At 42.0% G+C, this 21,420-nt stretch overlaps 1 protein-coding gene across 1 annotated transcript in view; it reads left to right on the top strand.

The window, feature by feature from the left end:
* LOC109397949 (uncharacterized) overlaps positions 1–21,420 on the top strand; it is an 81,993-nt gene that overhangs the window by 25,184 nt on the left and 35,389 nt on the right. The window contains exon 6 of the mRNA XM_062852589.1: positions 7,383–8,039. Coding sequence (XP_062708573.1) covers positions 7,383–8,039 — 657 coding nt within the window. The remainder of the gene's footprint in view (positions 1–7,382; positions 8,040–21,420) is intronic.

The raw sequence follows: 21,420 nt of genomic DNA on the forward strand, positions 1-21,420 counted from the left end.
GTAGAGGATATAAGAAGATGTGGGAATAGGATGGGAAGAGGCAGAAAATGAAGAGATAGTAGAGAGGTTTCGATTTTGTTGCTGAAACGAGAAAAAGAAAGAATGATAAAGAACATTAGCGATATGTTATTAGATTTTGATTTGGTCGATAATTTCTCATCTATTTTGTTTCCATATCTTTGCATCGGTGACCATTTTCATCGCATTTCTAGTTTTTGTTAGGGCCAGCTCGCGTTTTTTCGTCATGTCCTCTTTGCCGGTTGGCGACGTTCGGGATGTAAGTAGAAAAGCATGCATTTCATATGATTAGTACGACAGTAATTGTGATTGCTCAGTGCTTCCAGACCATTTGTCCGCAGTACATATCAGGCATCCCGTTTTAACAAGTCCTACACAGAATTAGAAACCCGGATCTTCCACAGACAGTCCTAACTAGTGTCAGATAAGTTCAATTGAGGATAGGAAGCGGCAAAATGAGAAGACAGTAGAGAAGGTTTGGTTCATTGGTAGCTGTGTTCATGTGATGTTTGTCTGACATTTAAAAACTATTTTCCGTAAGTGTTTAACTCTCCACCCCCAATTTAATACCGGAAAAATATCTGATCAGATGTATAGTTTGGCAATTCTTTGTCCACATTGAAATGCTTTTGTTAATACATCTTTTGTCAAGAAGGAATAAAGTTGTTTACTGTTATAAAATAATTCAGTTAAAGGACAGCTAATGTATTGTAATCCATAATAAACCTACAGAAAATGTCTCAATAAAAAGTTAACTCTAGTTCAACTAACTACACAAACTAAAAAGTGTTATTATATTTTACCAATGATTTCATCCTAATCTTGACCCTAACATAGTTATGCGCTTAGAGTAAGTAGACGCCGCTTATGATTTTGGTTGGACAATGACCAAAAATAGTGTTGTTTCGACAATAGTCACATACTATGCCCTACGACATTGACGATTCTATTGTCTATGGCTCACCTATTTCGTGCCACCCAGCAGGGACTTGGTCTGGTACCCAATTCAGTATATCCGCTCCACGTAATGTACCGCACCTCTTTTGATTTGTGATATATTACGCGGAACATTACTCTCTTCATTCGGATAGCGGCTATGTAACCCATTGGATTAAAAGCCTCTATCAAACATGAAGCGATTAATCGGAGACTGAAGACTCTATACCAAATTTGGTTCAGAGACAGGTAATCAGTGAGGTCAGTTTTTCTCGTTTGTCAGAGACGATTGATACGTATTAAGACAAACTTTCCACTGCATCTGCCAGCAATAATCGGTGATCGATCAACATTCCGAGTACCCCAACTTCAACAAGAATGCCAAGGATCACCGCTCATGCTTTACAATACAGCTGGAAAAACTAGAACAACATCTGGCCACAATGATGCATAAAGCACTAAAGCGGACCGGAAGTTTTGTGAGCCAGCCCCCACCAGCTCAAATTTGTACAAATGTTGCACATATAATAGGTTGACAAACTGTCAAAAATTGAGATTTCTTGTACACTTTATGAAAAGTTATAGCATGTTGAACTTTTTTGCGAGAGAAAAAAAGTTGCCTATCAAAACATTTTGGCCACCCCTGTATCTACAAAACCCTGATTAGACCGGTAGTCCTCTATGGGCGCGAAGCATGGATTCTACGTGCAGAGGACTAACGCGCCCTTGGAGTTTTCGAACAGAAAGTGTTGCTTACCATCCACTATAGGATATCAGGCGGACAAAAATCAGAAAAGTGACTTCCACTAATGCTTGTTCTGAAATTTTCTATCGATAATAAACATATAAACTAAGAGAAATCTAGAATTTCAAGTTTCTAGCTGATGTAGTTACAAAGATATTGAGTATCAAAGTTGAATAAAGCTAAAAAATGTAATTTTCGCAAAAAATCAACACATAATTTAAAATTGATATTTTCTAACTAATATCATCATTATCTATTGCTTTCAATACATATAATGAAGCAAGCTTTCCAACAAACACGTGGTTTTGTGAAATAATTGAGCCATTGTATGAAAAAAGGTACAAGAAGAAGAAGAAGTTGAAAAAGGCATGAGATTCAAATTTTGATGATCGGCATATTTTTTTCCCAAACATTCCCAGGCTCAAAATCAGTTTATGGTCAAGCTTTAGGTCTACTCTAATGATTTTGTATGCGAAATGCTGCGGTTAATTGCGGTCTTGGGAGATTTAGCGTTTTTTTACGCACGAGACCGCCCGGGCGAACCCCTTGAGATTAAACGACGATTCTCAAACATTCTAAGCAAATTCCCTTGGAATTCATTTTTAAAAGTAACTACACAACAGTGTTGATCATTCTAAGCACAAAAAAAAACAAAATAAAAATTTAAAAAATAAAACAAATACAAACTTTTTATATATTATCAGTTATTTGACCATATTGAAAATACGCCCATTTCAAAACTTGGTCGTGATGTTTAAAAATGTCCATAAACAATATATTTTAGTCGAACCAACTACAGAATACTAACAATTCCTCGAAAATATGACGAACATTTTTTTGTCCGCCTGCTTGTATGGGAATCTCCCATAGTGCCATCTACGGCGGAAAGCAGATGAAAGACGGGACTTGGAGAAGGCGAATGAATCACGAGATGCATCAGCTGCTGCGAGAGCTAACCATCGTCCATACCGCGAAAATCGGAAGGCTACGGTGGGCGGGTCATGTCATCAGGATGTCGAATGGTAACATGATTTGAATGGTTCTCGAGAGCCATCCGGCCGGTACAAGAAGACGTGGTTCGCAGCGAGCTAGGTGGACTGATCAAGTGGAGGACGATTTGCGGACCCTTCGCAGAGTGCGGAACTGGAGTCGCACAGTCATGGACCGAGTAGAATGGAGACGACTCTTACGTACAGCAGAGGACGCTCAGGCCTTAGACTGACCGGTAAGGTAGGTCACCCAGACAATCAATTTGCACGTATAATGAAGTCATATTATACATACTTTTATGCGGTAAAGTTACATCGCATAAGATGCAATAAAAGTGCCTTATGCGTACAAAAGTGGAGGCGCTATACGTGCATTGGCGGAAAAATAATAACGCTATATGACTTGAAGCGATATCTTATGCGATGCACGGTGTGCACTATTACGACGTTATATGGCATCTTATGCGACTTTATAATATTCGAAAAAAAAAACAATTCTTGTCACCTTAGTATCGAACTAATAACCTTTGGATTATCGAGCCACACTTCACACTTAAGGTGAAACTGGAAGCATTTTCACATTTTTTCGGTTTTTGATTTTTTATTTAATAACGAAGCAATATTTTCAAAATCGGTTTTCGTACACATGTAGAATATGAAACAAGGTATCTTCTGAATTTTTTTGAGGTGGAAAAAGTTTTCCATTTTTACAAAAAACATTTTTTCGTGAAATTTTGTTCAAAAATGGTTTCTGAAAAACATTTTCCACTACAAAAAAAATTCAGGAGATACCTTGATCCATACTCTACATGTGCACGAAAACCGATTCTGAAAATATTGTATCGTTATTTAATAAAAAATCAAAAACCAAAAAGTGGGAAAATGCTTCCAGTTTTGCCTTAACACAAAACACTACTTATGAAACACACTGGCTAATTGTCATGACATTCTAACTCACCTCAGTATTTGTTGGAATGTACACGCAGAAAAATGACGCTTGTTTGAAACAATAAAACGCTTGGTTGATTTTCAAACTGAGAATTTACTAATACCAAAGTTATATTTCCCTGTTATCACTTAGAGTTTATAGATTAAAACAACTAATCACCATTATTTCATACAACGTTAGAAACTTCATTGGTTTCTACAAAATGGGAACCACAAACATGGCCTGGAAGCACTCACACATCTTTGAAAAACTTACCCCAACTTCGCAACAACGAGAAAGGTGTAGCCAATCCATCACTGCAACTTCCAAGTGCAGTTTTGGCCGTGATGGATAACGCGCAGGTACTAAATACAGGATTCGCAAAAAGTTGGTCGGTTTCGCCTTTTTGTCTCTTTTATTCGATCTCCTTTCCATCCGCTTGCCGAGCGTCCAAAAATAGATTTTCGAGCTGCCGTAGGAGCTGCCGTCACCAACACAATCACATTCCGGCTTTGTTAATAGCAAAAGTGCAGTCGTTTGAAACAAACCGTTATTTTATATTGAATCTACCAAATCTCTGTTTGTTCTAACAAACTGTCAAAAATTTCGACAAATGAAAATATTTGTATTATCGAACAATGGAACAGTTCAGTTTAAACTTGGAATTAGTTTGTCGCTATAGTAAACTGAAAAATTGGTTGATTTGAATTAGATTTTAATTGTGTTAACAATTTATTTCTCTGCATGTACTTGATTTACCTGCGTTGTACGTGTTCGGCAGGCTATCTGGAGCTCAATATGACGAAGCATGATCTCCCGCACAGTTATCACTACCCCTCTATTGCTAGCAAAACCCATTGTTAATTATCAAATGATGACTTTGTAACTCGATTTGTCACCATAATGATGACTGCTCACTTTCTTTTAGCTTTTTGGCACTCCAAGAGCTCCTCTATCATTGTTATCACGAATCACATCGCAATATGCCAACGTTAACGATTCTAGCTTATGCGAGTTCGTATGCACATTTTAACGAATTTATTTTTACTTTTATGCGATTCAGTTTATACACCAATTCGAGTTAAACTGACATAATAAGAAAGTACCAAGCGAAGTCGTATAACCATCGCAGTACGTAATTATGCGAATTCAATTGACACTTTGCGAGTTTGCTCGAACACTTTTGCGAATGAGCAAAGTTCGTCGCAATAAAACATCAGAATATCGTCTACTACGATGTTGTCATGCATGATAAAAGTTAATTTGCACTCTTATATGATTTTATCAGATACATCACAATTAGTTCAAAAAATAACATCATATGCGATGAAAATTGTCCCTCAGCAGTACAGATATGCGATAGTGACTTTAAATAATCCTTTATACGATGTACAGCGTGCATCCTTATGCGATTCCTGGTTGTCTGGGTAGTAAGGCACATATACGGAGCGGCAGATTAGCATATAATGACCTGCTGTAAAGGCACATTAGTGCCGAATTAATGCCATTTCATCTGCTTATTGGTTTTTGTGGGTATGTTCTCGTATTGTAACAAAATCGAATATGGTTCGATTAAGCGACATATTTTTTTCTTCAAACCAATCTGTATCTTACAAGAATGAATCAATCTGAGTAAATCCTTTTTTTCTGCCAATCAATACAACTCAATGAATACGCCCAGAAGTTCTCGACATATCTGAACGAACCGGAATATACGTTGAAAGCATTTTCCTTTTCTTTTGCCGCCAGATGAAAAAGCGATAGAGGATATAAATCAAAACTTTTAGACATTAATGACGACGCCGATCGAGGGTAATGTACATAACGAGATGCATAGTGCATAGCTCACTGACTGAAATAGCAGAATTGATGCAGCAACAGCAGCTGGCTTCGATAAGGGTTTGGCGTAGTGCCGACGGCAAAGAGGCTGATCAAAAAAAAGTCTCGTTACATCAGTGCGCCTCAGTTATGCGGGAAGAAAAGGAAAAAGCACAAAAGCTCTACACTTATCGCGGGCTGCCGAGAAAAGGGTGAAGTGGTGAAACATTTCTGTGGAAGCTGCTGCTATTTCCAGGCTGTCGATGAATAGTGTTTTTCATACGAATAGAATTGACATCGCCGTCATATCTGAGAAATATTCAAAATATAATATGTTATGCTTCAAAACTGTCTTAATGAGAATTGGGTTCTTTAGGGGTATCAGAGATTCTCCGCCCAAAAATTAGTCGGAATCCAAAATTTCACAATTTTTGGAGTCCAGGAACTATTTTTAAAATTCATTTAAAGTTTGTATGGGGAATTTTTTTTGTTCGGGTCGAACTGTCACTTTATCGATTGAACTGTCATTCTATCCACGAAAATTAGAACTGTTTTGTTAATTTAACCATCAAAACAAAGGTATTGGAATCCAATAAAATCACGTTATACTCAGAAAAATGAGCTTTTTCGATTAGGCTATAGAAAATAGCAATATTTTATTCACTAAACAACCCAATTGCAATCGTCAAATTACTTTCGAATTGTTTCCACGCCTCGTTAGCAAAACAAAACAAAAAAAACAATTTTAGAATTGCTCTGCCATACGAAAACGAACTTTTTAGAAGACAATTTCATTCTCATTTAGCTCACTTCATTCAGCTGCCGAAACACATAGTGCTAACGGTTTGCATTCATATGCACAGTGTCTTTTCATCCAACAGAACAGCTGAGAAACATTTTGGAACTTGTGCTGTGCATACTGTGAAGAAATGTGGATAAAGCTATGACTATAAAAAGAAAATGAGAGCAATAGCCAAGGACGGAAAAGGCTTGGTAACGCGTAATAAAGACCCCATTGTAGAGTTCATTGACCTCTTCTCCAGTTCGGTGCGAAATTGGATCGAAAATTGATAGAGAAGAGAATGTTCAGGTTGGAAGTGGCTCACATCAGCGTCTGTTCCTCATATTAGGATTGGCGGCGTGCGTTTCATCTTTTGAAGAATTCTTTTGGAGGAATTCCTGCAGAAACCTCTGAAGAAACTCCTAGCAGAATTTCTTGAGAAATTTCGAAAAAAATCAAGGAAAAAAATCCTGCCAATATTTCCATACTTATTTTTTTTTTTCAGAAATGTTTGAAGAATTTCATGTATGAATTTCTTTTAGAATCCCTTAACTAATCTCAGAAGGAAACCCTTTTCAGAATTAATCTTTAGAGAAACTTCTGAAGAAGTGCCATGAAAAATTATGTGGAAGAATCTCCAAAGAAATTCATGGACATGGATGCATTTCGAAGGGATACGAAGTGGAATCTTAAGAAATCCTGCGAGGTTCTTTTTTTTTGTAAACATTTCAGGTTATTTTTGATAAATCCTAAAAGAATCCGCAAAGGAATTTCTGGCAGTATCCCTGGAAGTAATCCTTAAGAATTTTCTTGAAATTTTTAAAAGAATCCTTGCGAAACTCATAAAATATTTGCAGAAAATGTTTCTTTCGTGATAATTACAGAAAAAAAAATTGTGAAATAATAATACATTCCCGGCCGGAATGATTCTTAATTAGGCGCAATAGCCGAGATCATGTCCTTGGGTCCGTAACAGTACAGGGGACACTGAAATTTTAAAACTTAGAGTAATCAGCTCTGATTTTACCATCACAACATTAGAAACATTTCCACAATTCAGATTAACAGATTTTCAATACAGATATAACATTCAAATCTGCTTCTTGTTTCATTGTTGATCCCAACGAAGCATTTTTTCTGATTTCTTTCCCTTATGCACCCCCACAGGCTTTGTTCGCAGAGGAAAAAGTTCGATACACGCTAACAAGTTTGGCTCTTTGAAAATTGAAGATGACGAAAGTTATTACGGAGATAGTTTCCATCTCAATGGCTCCGGTATCGGAAGGCGGCTTCCCGAGTCACAACAACTGCAGTTCCATCGACATCAGCAATGGGGTGATAGCACAAAGGAAAATGTACTTTTTAATGACACAAATAAAAATAACGACGATGATCCACGCCATCATCATCATTATCATCATCGTCACCTCCGCCGATGTCTTGAGCGCTGCTGCAGCAGTCGTCAACGGTGGAAAACATTGAGCCGGAGGCATCTTTTGAGTCGACATCAACAGCGGGAAGCTCCGACAGCAACAGCAACAGCAGCAGCGTGTGCAAATAACAGCAGCGAAAACATCAACATCAAAACGGCAAAGGCGGAAACTGGTGCCGGCAGTAGACGAGGCATGTCGCTGCAACAAAGAGTGCATTTTTCCCATCAGCAACAGCAGAAGCAGCATCCATTCAACAACAGCGACGACAATCGCGTGGGTGTCCTCGGTGCCAAACAGGATGCACGCAAAAGCGATTCCGCGAACAGCAATTATAAAGCGGAAAAATTATCGAAAAGCATTTTGCTTTTCCTCGGAGGTGTCTGTCAACAAGGTGTGTATATGCGGCAATTTTTCTAAATGCGAGTTTTATTTGTGCTTTTAATAGATGTGAGTAGGATTTTTTTTTTACATTTAGATGATTGTGTATAGGATGCATTTAATTATAACTAGTTACGTTTTAACCTAATGTTTCCTATGTTTCTTGGGATACAAGTTAAACGTACAGATAAGAGTGCATTATTATGAGGCCTTATGCTGATTCAGCAGTTTCCATGAATACTCAAGAATATTGATACATATTGACAATATTCATTTTTATATCACTTAGTATTCACCGCTCATTTTTTATTAATCATAATTATTATATCAAAAATGTGCTAACAATTATAACAAAAGCGAGTTCAACATGATGTTACATAAAAAAAACTTTCATTTTACCAATTTTTGCTTTGGGTGTACCTTAAACTACGTTAACAAAAAACATTTTTCGCAGTGCACCACCGTAATTGACACTTGTTTGTTGTTGACAGTATGGTCGACCGAAAACGGCCCGTGAAATTTATTGAAATTCAACGGAATTGCGTCGATTCTATTAAGTAATTTCTAATCGCCAGCACGTTCAGCTAGGTACGTACTATTGCGCTGAGATATTTATCATATGAAAATTCAATATTTTAAAGCTAAAAAAAGACTAATTTGCAAAATTGGCAAAATTGGCAAAACATACTCCGAATATGATATACAGAAGGCATTACGGATGACCAGACAGGGCGTTTCCAGGCAAGGCGACATGGAATACCAGCTGAAACTCTTCGCGACAAGGTGAGGGAAAAATACTAACTTGGTGCAAAGTTTGCACTGCAAACCCCGGGAAAGATCCGATTCTGACAAAGTAGGAAGAAACAAAAATAGTGAGTTGGGTAAATTTCATTGCCCGAGCGGGATTTCCTGTTTCAATAAAACAGCTCCGCATAAGTGAAGGACAATTTGTAAGGCAGACCAGGAAGCACACTCCGTTCAGAAATGGAATTTCCGGAAAAAATGGGTAATGCTGTTTTTAAGAGACACCCGGCAATATCTGTCCGTACTCCTAGTGTCCTTGCGCGATATAGAGCAACAATCACGATGGAGCAGATTTAAGGATGGTTTGGTGAAGTTCATGTCTACTTAGAGCAAGACAACCTCATACACCATCTAGATTGCCCAGACAGAGTCTTCAACGTCGACGAATCATCCTTTGACCTACTTGTCAAGAAACGGAAGTGCTTGGCAATGAAGCAATACAAGCATTTCTACTCAGTATTCGGAAACAATGACAAAAAAAGCTATACTGCTCTCTTTACTGCAAGTGCCAGTGGTGTATTGCTTCCACCACTTGTGTTGTTTTGTGCTTTTGTTTGTTGATAGCATAGCATAGCATGAATACTTGCACAAATCGTGGGTGGAGTTGCAAAGATAAGTATATCCATTTCCATTGCAGATTTCGCTACTATCCACAATATCATAGACCCACTCATCTCCACACACCTGGCTAAGTCCTTGCAAACATTTTTATGTTAAGATGCGATTTCTTCACCCCGCCTATGCATTAAATCTGGATTAACTACATTGGTAAACCAGGTTTACGAGTTAAGCGGAAGTAAAGAAAAAGACCCTAAGTCCCATCATCAACTTAGAAAGCGCCCAGAACTGAAACGGCTTCCGATAGATGATAAGAAAGTAAAAGAGCGAAAAGATATTCCAAACATATATAATAATAATGCAGTTACAAAGAATAAATCAGAAAGATCTCACCAAGTTCCATCTTGTCTTGTCGTATCCTCTCCTCGATTTCTGTTCATTCTGTGGAAAACACTCCTGGCATGGGATCTTCACAATCCGGTCGCCCCCGAAATGTTATTCTGGTTCCGTTTCCGTTATCCGTAGAGGATGGGGCAGATATTTCCTTGAGACTTTCCTCAGTATGTATTACCCGCAGAAACGGCCACATCCAACAACCACCTCTCAATCCGGGGAACTTTCCGCTTGTGCAGCAACCTCCACATCGCTATTTGACACCTTGTTTTCCTGCTGCGACCAAGTCTCACCATCCAAAAGAATGAAATTCTCGAACCACCATCGTAATTCGGCGCTCTAAAACACTGTTCAAATCCATTAACTATCCCGAAATTTTGACAGGGATCTAGACAAAACAGCGCGAAAAAATTTTTCATCCGTTTCCGCGCGCCGCACACTACGATCTCCGTTTTGTGCTTTTGTTTGTTGATGGTCATAAAAGCCACGCAGTTGAATTGCTACGTGAGTTGAATATGGTTGAATTGCCTATTCCCCAATTCAACTCACCTTACCCAACCGTTGGACGTATTTTTTTTTCCGGACGATGAAACAGTATTGGTATGACGCGTTGTCGATTTTCCGTGTTTATCATGGAATGCGTACCGTAAACCGGGGTCAAATTGATCAATCAGGGACTACATTGTAATTCCATTCTAGCAACTTCTATACGTCGTTATGATCACAAAGTTTTTATGTCATTCAGTACATGGATGCCTAGAGAAGAGTGTGCACTTATCAGTTCTTAGAAAACGTTAGTCATACATTACTTGTTAAAGGTTTTTCAATGTGTTAATTACTTAGATGAAACCGTTGGTATTAAACAATCAATTGCCACTAGTATTACCTGCGAACTTTCCGTGTTAACATTTTTATGGAACCTTTATTGTGATGTTATGTACCTATTCAAGAAAAGAATCAGTTATTAACCCATTAACGCCCGAATTATGCCACAATCACAGTAGATGTCTGATTTTTTTCTGGAGTACCTCAACCACATAAAATAAAGTTATTGTAGTCATTTAAACGGAAATCTACGTTGAAAATTTCGTTTTAATACACAGTGGGGCATATGCACGTGAAACGTTGAAAATTTTTTTTTCATTTTTTTTTGTAAAGCTACCTTATTTCTATGAGCTTTGATAAGTTGATATTCGGCATTCTTGTAGAATATCCTGCCCACCGTATCCTTCTGGCTTTGACAACTGCAGAGCGTAGCGAGCACGTGGCTCACCCTCTGCCACCAGACTATCTTGTACAGCGACAAAGATTATCCTTAGCACTCGTCATTCGTAAACTCCAAATGTTTGCAAGTGTTCTTTGAGCTCGGTTTACGTTTCTTTTTATAAAGGACCACCTCATTAGAAACCTTAGTAGAAAAGATTTCCGCTGATGATGCGTGATCGTATTTCACGGCTCACGTAATTTACAGCTGTGGTTATATGGACCAGAGGCCTTTATGTAGTTCTGTTCTCGAGATACACAAGTTCAAAATTTCTATGTGTTGCGGCGAAAATCAGCCATTTTACCCTCGCGCAAACAATGAGAGTAGTCATATGCTATTAGCTTTACTGTAGGTGATACAAATAAAACGAGTAGAAAGTAGCGATAGTATCAAGTGCGTTGGTTACCAGACGATGACAGTAAGTTTGTTAGAATTTGTAATAAAAGGAAACTAGATCCGGGTTGAACAGAAGCCGATAATTATTGTTGTCAAGTGGCTGAAGAATTGTAAGTGTTTTAAAATGAAAAATGAACAATAAAATGAAACAAACTATTCTAGTTTTAGCCGATTCAAGCAACCACCAGTTTGCCCCATCTGCTCAAAGAATGAGACGTTCAGAACTTTCAGAGCTCACTAGCGCAACCTACCGGATAAACCCAGAACCAACTAGTTCACTATCCGTTAGCCCTTGATGTACTGATCAACTTTGCTGAAGACGGAATTTTTCTATGAAGCCTGATTTTAGAGATTCAGCAGATAAGAATTTCTAAAACTCACTAGCGCTACCTAGCGAATAAACCTTTAATCACTATCGGAGAGCTTGTGATAGTCTGATCGACTTTACCGAAGACGATTTTTTTCTATGTAGTCTGATTTTCGAGATACAGAAGCTCAGAACTTTTAGGGCTCAATAGCACATCCTAGCAGATTTGCCTTGAACCAACTAGTGCACTATCGGGTAGTTCTTGATGTCCTGATCGAACTTGCCGAAGATGAAATTCTTCCAAGTAGTCTGATTCTCGAGAAACAGAAGTCTGGAATTTTTAGGGCTCACTAACGCCACCTAGCGGATGTACCTTGAACCAAATAGTGCGCTATCGGATAGCTCTTGATGTCCTGATCAACTTTGTCGAAGGCGAAATTCTTCTATGTAGTCTGATTCTCAAGATACAGAAGTTCAGATTTTTAAGAGCCCACTTGCACCACCTAACGGATGAACCTAGAACAGACTAGTTCACTATCGGATAGCTCTTGATGTCCTAATCAACTCTGCTGAAGACAAAAAATTTCTATAAGTCTGGTGGTTGAAAAATAAAGTTAAGAGTTTCTATGACTCTCTAGCGCCACCTAGTGGATCAGCCTAGAACCAACTTGTTCAGTATCGGATAGCTCAAGATGTCCTGATGGACGTTGTCGAAGACGAAATTCTTATATGTAGTCGGATTCTCGAGATATAGAGGTTTAATTTTTTTAGGACTCACTAACGCCAGCTAGCGGATAAACATAGAACCAACTAGTGCGCTATCGAGTAGCTCTTGATGTCCTGATCAACTTTGCCGAAGACGAAATTCTTCTATGTAGTCTGATTCTCGAGATACAGAAGTTCAGAATTTTTAGAGCTCACTTGCGCCACCTAGCGGACAAACCCACAATCAACTAGTTTATAATCAGCTAGCTGTTGATGTCCTGATCAACCTTGCCGAAGACGATTTTTTCTATGTAGTCGGATTCTCGAGATACAGAGGTTTAAATTTTTTAGGACTTACTAATGCCACCTAGCGAATAAACCTAGAATCAACTAGTTCACTAGCGGATAGCTATTGATGTCCTGATCAACCTTGTCGAAGACGGAATTCTTCTATGTTGTCTGGTTGTTAAGAAACAGAAGTTAAGAATTTCTATGACTCAGTAGCGGATAAACCTAGAACCAACTACCCAAGCAACACGACTTGTTTCAAAGCCAGTACCAGCAACATCAGTGCAATTTATTCACTGTTCAAATTAAGGACAACAGAACACAGTTGTTTCTTCTTTGAAACGCAAAAAGCACAAATTTTAAATCGTTATGCAACTTGAGCGAGGGGGAATGATAAAAAAAATGAAAAAAATATATTCAGACTCGAACCATGGACACCAGGAGTATTAACCACTCACCTTACATACTACATCAGAAGCTCTGTGAAAGATTTGCTGCTCAATGCACCATAAAAGCTACTGAAGTTACGCGTTACTTAATTGTACCGTCTTTGCCACAAGTTAGAAAGCTGTCAAAATGAAAAGACGCGCATGTTCTCCGCAACACATTTGGAACCTAATCTGAACAAACAAACCAGAGTAAGATGTTTCATGTGTGTTACATAGCACATTGATGCAAGCTGACTGTATTGCCACTTGTGTGGAATATGTAAGCTCCGCCTCCATAAATCGATGTTAAATACGATGGTATTTGTAATTTCTGTGAAACAAAGCTGCAACTTAACGAACTCCGAATTTTAAATGCAACTCAACTGACAAGATGGAAGTTGCGTGCGCTTTTATTGCAACTCTTTTAGACCAAAGCATAGAAAACCACATTTTGGATGATGTTGCAGGTGCTGCTTGGGTAGTTCAATATCGGTTAGCTCTTGATATCCTGATCGACCTTGTCGAAGACGAAATTCTTAAATTCTTCTATGTAGTCGGATTCTCAAAATACATAGATTTAAATTTTTTGAACTCACTAGCGCCACCTAACGGACAAACCCAGACCATAGGAGTCCTAGGAGCTTTCGTGGTTGGTGCTTACCGTCGCCTACTATCATATCGGTGCTACCTGTTCCAGTTGTCAAACCGTCAGACTGGCGATCAGCGCTCTCACTCATTGTTTACAAAATTGACATGTGAGTGAGCGAGTAGGAAGACCCGCGCGTTCTATAAACATTCAGAATAACATACGAAAAGGACCTAAACCAAGCGTGACATACGAAAAGGTCTTAATACAAAATAGTGTTTACAAATTCGATTTGAAAAGGATTACTGCAGCGTACGGGTATTAGGGGCATAATGGACACCCTAAGCAAATAAGTACGTTAGGCCTGTATAACAGAGAAAAACTTAACATATTATCAGTTGGCTTACAACTTTAACTTGTTTCCTACGTATTTCAAACATTTACAGCTTGTATAATGTCTTTATTGTGAAGAAATATTGAATTGTAAACCGTGTGTTTTTCAGGGCTGGCAGGAAAGGTACGGGGCGAAATGGACACCCATCGGGGCATAGTGGACACCTCTGCATATTTTATGCTAATTCTTTGTTTACACCAACCAGTTAAGTAATTTACTTACGGATTGATTGATTGATTTGTCTTTATTAGAGAGACTTTCAGCCCTTGGCATTTACTTACGGAGATCAATACCACAGATATAATACTCCATCTTGGACGAGTTTACATAACATCAAAGTTAATTAATTAAACTTTAGGCTAAAATAATCGTATCGATTTTTTTTCCAAAATTTCTTAAACGCCTAACAGTATGCAATGCGCGTACATCCATTCATAATTGCCAGTGTTCATTTCACCCCGAATCGACTAGAATATTGAAATTGCTTTTTTAAGTAAATTTTGATCAAAAATAAAATACTTCATCCATTGGTAAATCTCCGTATACATGTAGAAAAGGTATCATTTATTTTGTTTTTATGGTTTACACACTCCAACACTCGCAATACCTTATTTGCTGCTGCTTCGAAATTATAAGAACTTCACCATATGAAAAACATATTACAATTTCAATGATATTTTGGTTATTTTGGAGCAATATAAAAAATACTTTCGAAAAATAGAATCATGATTTGTTCCTTTACACTTATACATTAAAAGTTTTACATAAAAGTCAACGGTTTTGGCAAAAACAGGGGTGTCCATTTCGCCCCGGGTGTCCATTATGCCCCTAATCCCCCTAATAAACTTCTTCCGGTACGGAACAAAAGTTGTGTCACGCAGTTTCATAGAGGTCCACCCAGTACTGATTTTTCATAAATTCTTTTGACAATATTTGGATTCGTACTCACGTTATCAGCAAAAGGTGTTTTAAAGTGATCAATTTGACCCCGGTTTACGGTACCACTGCAAGAACAGAAATTTGTCCGTTGCTCAAAACAGCTATCGAGGAATTCAATAATAAGGAGCAAGTGATTGTAAGCGGATTCCGAAAAAGCGGTTCATACCCGTGGAACCCAGAGGCAGTAAGCTTTTCTGTGATGCCGGCCAATGAAGTATGTTTTTTTTTCCTTCTAAACCATAGGGGGATAATCTGCTCAACAGACACCCTAACAGAAGGTTAGGGTAGTGTAGGTCTGACAGGCCGTCTTCTACAACAAAAGTAAAATCCAGGACTACTCTCTCCTCGTACCCACTAAACCATTCCTATGGTCGCCTAACCCTACGTCTCTCCGGAACCACCAAGAAGGTATTGCTTCAGAGAGGGGCTAATGCACATCGCACCCACAAGGTTAGCTGCGTAGCCTGCAGCAACGAACATCGATGACTCGCTTTGGAGAGTCCATCATGGTAGCATGCTGGCGCTTAGCCAGTTTCCCGAGTGGTCCTCGCCACTCCCTTTGTCCTCGGAAGGCGGGCAGGGTCAACCCCGCCCGCGCCCTACTGCTGAGCGGACATCAAGAACTGATGCCCACGTGCAACCCGATCTGACCTGCCCGTAAGGAAGGGTATCACTACCCTTCAGGCCCTATCAGATGCACCCGTAGGTTGCAGACAGCAGGATCTCACCTACCCCGACCATTGCCGGGGACCCCTTTCCAACCGCGGGCACCGACGCCACGACAGCACCGCTACCGGGACTTCCTCTCCGCGGCCACTTAATCGTTGTAAGGGTCGATCTCGACCGCAGGGCACCGGTATGACCTACGAAGCCGACTCCGAACCCCTGGACCACCTCTTGTACTGCATCTGGACTAGGCACTCTCCGAGTCCACGCGCCACCTCCTCTGTAGTTCCCAGACGATATGGGTGATAGCCGTTGAAACGGCGTTCCAGCCAAACTCATCCCTACACATCCTCTGGACCAAGTTGTCCGGGTTTGTGTCCTCCCCGCATGTGGCAAGCATGCGGTCACGCATTGTGCGAAAACGCGGGCACACGAACAAAACGTGTTCCGCCGTTTCCTCTAAACCATTGCACGCTGGGCATTGGGGAGAATCCGCATGCCCGAAACGGTGTAGATACTGTCGGAAGCAACCATGACCTGTAAGGACCTGTGTCAGGTGGAATGTAACTTCCCCATGGCGCCTATTAATCCAACTATCTACCCTTGGTATCAACCTATGGGTCCATCTTCCTTTGGTGGAACTGTCCCACGCGCGCTGCCATTTGACCATAGAGGCCATCCTAGCAGTCCTGCTTATGCCTCTTGTGCCGCGCATTTCGAAGCACTCCATGTCCTCACTGATAAGAATGCTGATAGGCACCATACCAGTAATGACGCAGAGAGCGTCGTGTGACACGGTACGGTATGCGCTCGCAACCCTCAGGCACATAAGCCTGTAAGTACTTTCCAGCTTCCGTGTACACCGCAGAGCTATTGGACATCATCCGGGACAGTGCCGCAATAGCTGTGGAGGCTCTTTTACAGGTATAATCGACGTGGCCACCGAAGGTAAGCTTATCGTCGATCATCACGCCCAAGTGTTTGACGGAGCGCTTTGACAGGATAGTGCACTCTCCTACACTGATCTCCGTCTGCTGCTCCGACTTCAGGTTGTTAACAACCGTCACTTCTGTCTTGTTGTGAGCCAGCTCCAGTTTCCTGGACCGCATCCACGCCTTGATCGAGTGGTTGGTAGTCAACTTTACCTCCTCGATCGTTTCACCATAGACTTCGAGCGTAATGTGGTCTGCAAATCCGACAATGACCACTCCCACTGGATACTCTAACCTCAACACCTCGTCGTACATGACATTCCATAACACCGGACCAAGGATGGAACCTTGCGAGACTCCTGAGGTTATGTGAAAGCACTTCCGACCCACCTCCGTGTCGTAGACTAGTACACGATTCTGAAAGTAACTTCCGAGAATCTTGTACAGGTACTCCGGTATCCCCAGACGTCAGAGCGCATCGGCAATAGCAGACCAGCTGGCGCTATTAAATGCATTCCTTACATCCAGAGTCACTACCGCGCAATAGCGAATTCCCCTCCTCTTAGGCTCGAGTGCTTTCTCGGCGGTTTTTGTAACCGACAAGATAGCGTCTACGGTGGACCTCCCCTTCCGGAAGCCGTACTGGTTACTCGAAAGACCATTTTCGCCCTCAGTGAACCGCAACATTCTATTGAGGATGATCTTTTCGAGCACCTTCCCCGCCGTGTCAATCAAGCATATTGGTCTATATGCCGACGGGTCTCCGGGTGGTTTCCCCGCCTTTGGCAATAGTATCAGGCTCTGCCTCTTCCAAGCTTCTGGGAAAACTCCCTCGTCCAGGCATTTCTGCATAGCAGACCTGAACATCTCGGGAGCCTCTGCAATGGCTACTTTTAAGGCCAGGTTCGGAACTCCGTCCGGACCTGGGGCCTTACCTACGCTAAGGGACTTAGCTATCCCCACAAGTTCCACATCGGTGACCCTCTCCTCATCGCCAGCCCCAGTCCCCGGCTGTCCTACGAAAAGAGACCAAGGATTAGGATCATGACGCGGAAAAAGTCCTCCAATGATCCCCTCCAACATCTCTGGAGATTGCTCTGTAGGAGCCATCACACCTCTCGTCTTGGCCATAACGATCCTGTAGGCGTCACCCCACGGGTTCGTATTGGCACTCTGACAGAAACCCTCAAAGCAGGCCGTTTTGCTTGCTCTTATCTCGGTCTTAAGCGCGGCTTTTGCAGCGGCGAACACCACCCGCCGTTCGTTTCGCTCTTCCTCTGATCGTGCTCGCTGCATCCGCCGCCTAGCCCGTAGGCAGGCGCGGCGCAGGTCCGCAATCGCGTCAGTCCACCAGTAAGCCGGTGGCCTCCCATTTCTAGGGTGGACTCGCCTAGGCATGGTCGCATCACACGCACGTGAGAGCACCGCTACCAGCTCGTCGCCGTCTAAACCGATTAAGTTTCGCTCACGGTGGAGCGCCTCCCTAAATACCCCTTCGCCGAACTATGATGTCTTCTACCTGCGAGGGCTTGGCCTTGGCCTAGCCGCCTCTTCTTCTATCCGCTGTCTGCTGTTATTGTAGTCGATACTGTAGCGAACCGCCAGGTGGTCGCTGTGAGTGTAGCCATCATCTACTCTCCAGTTCGAACTACTTGTTAGGCCAGGACTACAAAAGGTCACGTCAATAATTGACTCCGCTCCGTTTCGACTAAAGGTACTCTTGGTACCGACATTAGCCAAGTCGACATCTAAGATGGCCAGTGTTTCTAGCAGGATCTGACCCCGCTGGTTCGTGAAACGGCTTCCCCATTCCGCGGCCCAGGCATTAAAGTCGCCCGCTATTACCACCGGCCTTCGCCCTGTTAGCACGATCGTTAAGCGGTCCAGCATTTGCGTGAACTGCTCGATCGGCCACCGCGGAGGCGCATAACAGCTACAGAAGAGACCCCGTTTACTTTGGCGACCACGAAGCCCTCATAGGTAGTAGACACCAACTCCTGAACGGGGTATTTACCCGTCGTCCATATCGCCGCCATTTTTCTGGTCCCATCTGAGGCCCAGTTGCCGTTGCCACTCGGGTACTCGGTATGGGTCCGAAATGATGGCGATATCCGTCTCCCACTCAGAAACCGCCTGACAAAGCAGTTGCTGAGCCGCATCACAGTGGTTCAGGTTCTTGTAGGCGGCGCCCTTGTGATCCTTCTCGCGCTTAAGCTCCAGGATCATTTCGCCCGTACGAGTACGTCTGATACTGCGTACGTCGGCTCCAAGACCCTCAAGCTTGGCGTCGCACCTCATCGCCTTCAAGATGTCCGAGTATTTCGACTTTTCAGTCTTGATGACGAGTGCGTCACCTTTCTCGCGCTTGGCACGTACCCTCCTGCGCCTTGGCTTGGCGCCCTGCGCTTCTACCTGCGGATTCCTCTTCTTCTTCTTCCGCTCAACCTTTGTCCAAGGAGGGTCCTCTCCTTGGATCGCCCTGCTCTGTGACTGCTGAGGGCCCACCAGTGGTCGCAACCCCTTGTTCCCATCGTTCCGGGACGGGCCAGCCTTTTCAGGCCTACCCTTCCCAGCTTTCCGGGAACCCTGGCTGGGGTCCGACTTTCCGGCATTACCACCGGCTTTCGGGGTTATTATACGCCTGGCCTTGCGGGCGCCGCCGGACAGCTCCTCACCTGACGGCTGCCTCGCCCGCTTCTGCGAATGCTTGTCACGTTTGTCACGAGCATTCGCTTCCACTCTCTTCGGACTACCGGAGACGTTTGTGTAAACTTGGACGCTTTCTCCTTTGCGGGTTCCGCCGCTGCTGCAGCCAGCAACGCGACCGCGTGTTCCTGCTTGGCCTCATCGACAGACGCTCTAAGCCGAAGCAAGGCCGTTTTCAGGTCCTTGCTTATATTCGACTTAGTTGTCGCAAAGTCGATAATTCTGCCAAGCTGCTGCTCAGCTACCTCTAATGCGGGCCGTCCTTTTCCTACTACTTGGCTGATGGCCCTCAGCAACCATGCTTCGTCCATGACCTCCGCCGGCTGGCTTGCCGTGGAGTGGACAGGAGCTCCCACGCTTGAGCTGCGTAAGCAGCTTCCAGCACCTGACTCCTCGCTTCTCCTTGTTGGAGACCTCATCAACTCGCTTCTTGCGAAGGGGTTGATCGCACCACTACTACCTACTGCACCTGACTTCTGAATTTGATTGGATTTGTTACTCATATTTGATTCCCACGAGTTGCACGAGAAAGAATGTCCACCACGCCAGAGCTCTGCATTAACGCGGTAAGGGACAGCTTACTGTGGGGGGTGCCCAGGTGCCCCACAGGCTCCGTTAAAGATCGAGCATCTTTTTCACCCCCTCGATCACTCATTCCTCGGCACGGGTCGCTTGACACCTTGAATTGGGGTTAGTAGTCCTATTCTTAGCCGGCAACTACGCGGCTGACTCGCAAGCGGGGGGGTGCGTCAGGCCCCAGGACATCCGTCCCTGCTGCCCTTAAATGAAGTATGTATGTATTACGAAACGAAAATACTACAGCCATACCGGATCCTCTTCAGGAAGATAGAACCTTCTTCCACGTGTTTGAAGCACGTATATCAGCAGACCGGCTAGAAGAATTTCGAAAACAGGAATGGTCTGAATGTTGGCATGGAGCGACTGAAGAAACTAATGTGTTTCAATTTTGGAAGCATTGGAAACGCGAATGTGAAAACCATAACGGAAGCGACGATGAGAATAATTTCCTGGGATTTCCAGAAGGAGAATATTTAATATCCACGTAGTTAACACGTTTTAATGCTTTTTTTTATCTCGAAACATTTTTTGTGGGGATAACTCCATGCCGAGGTTCGGTGTTCCGAATTTGTCTTCAGCTGTTTCTCAAGGTGTAATTGATGCTGACGATACCTATGGATCAAATTCTGTTCAAATGGAGCGGATGTCCAGTCCCTCGGAAGAAGAAGCATTTCGAAAGGCATTTCCACACTCTAAGAAAAAAATCATGTAATTTTAGGTTCACTTGGGTGCACATAAAAGGAGCGGCCCTTTATAAACAAATTTACATCTTCTATCACAAATAAAGTCGGCCTGTCGATTCGGTTCTAGCGATTGATCCGGAAAAACAACTGCAGAAATCATCACGCCCCAAACAAAGCATTCACCTTCCAGCCATTGCGACAAGCCAGGTCTTCATTGATTATCTGAATGAGAAGGAGCAGAAGAATCGAGTAATTGAGTTGGGAAAGGTTCAGAAGCGCAAGGACAGCGAAAAGAAAAAGCTCCTACTAAAGAAACTAAAAAAGGAAGTGAAAAAATCGAATAGAAAATTGAAGGCCGAAAAATGTGCATCAAAATCGTCAAGGAAAAAATAAAATGTGCAAATTACCGTTTGATATTCTTTAGTGCTAAGAAAATAAAAGTTACCTGCTTTCAAAGATTTTTAAGTAATTTTTAATTTAATATATTTGCTGCTTTTTTCAATCATTTTTTTATTGTTTCGTGCAAAAATAAATATAGGTACAGGAGCGGCAAATGGGTACATCATGAGCGGTGAACGGATCCATCCAATCATGGTTGGTGGTAATAGGGGTCATACCTACTTTTTTAATGTTTTGACGATTTAGATTATTTAGAACAAATATTACGGTAGTTTTATATTTTTCCCACAAAAACAATTGCTTTAAACAATAATAATAATAATAATAATAATGAGCCACATTCGTCGATTATGATTTTTTGAACTAA

This window comes from Aedes albopictus, chromosome 2, assembly GCF_035046485.1.
Source record: "Aedes albopictus strain Foshan chromosome 2, AalbF5, whole genome shotgun sequence".
Taxonomy (NCBI): Eukaryota; Metazoa; Arthropoda; class Insecta; order Diptera; family Culicidae; genus Aedes; species Aedes albopictus.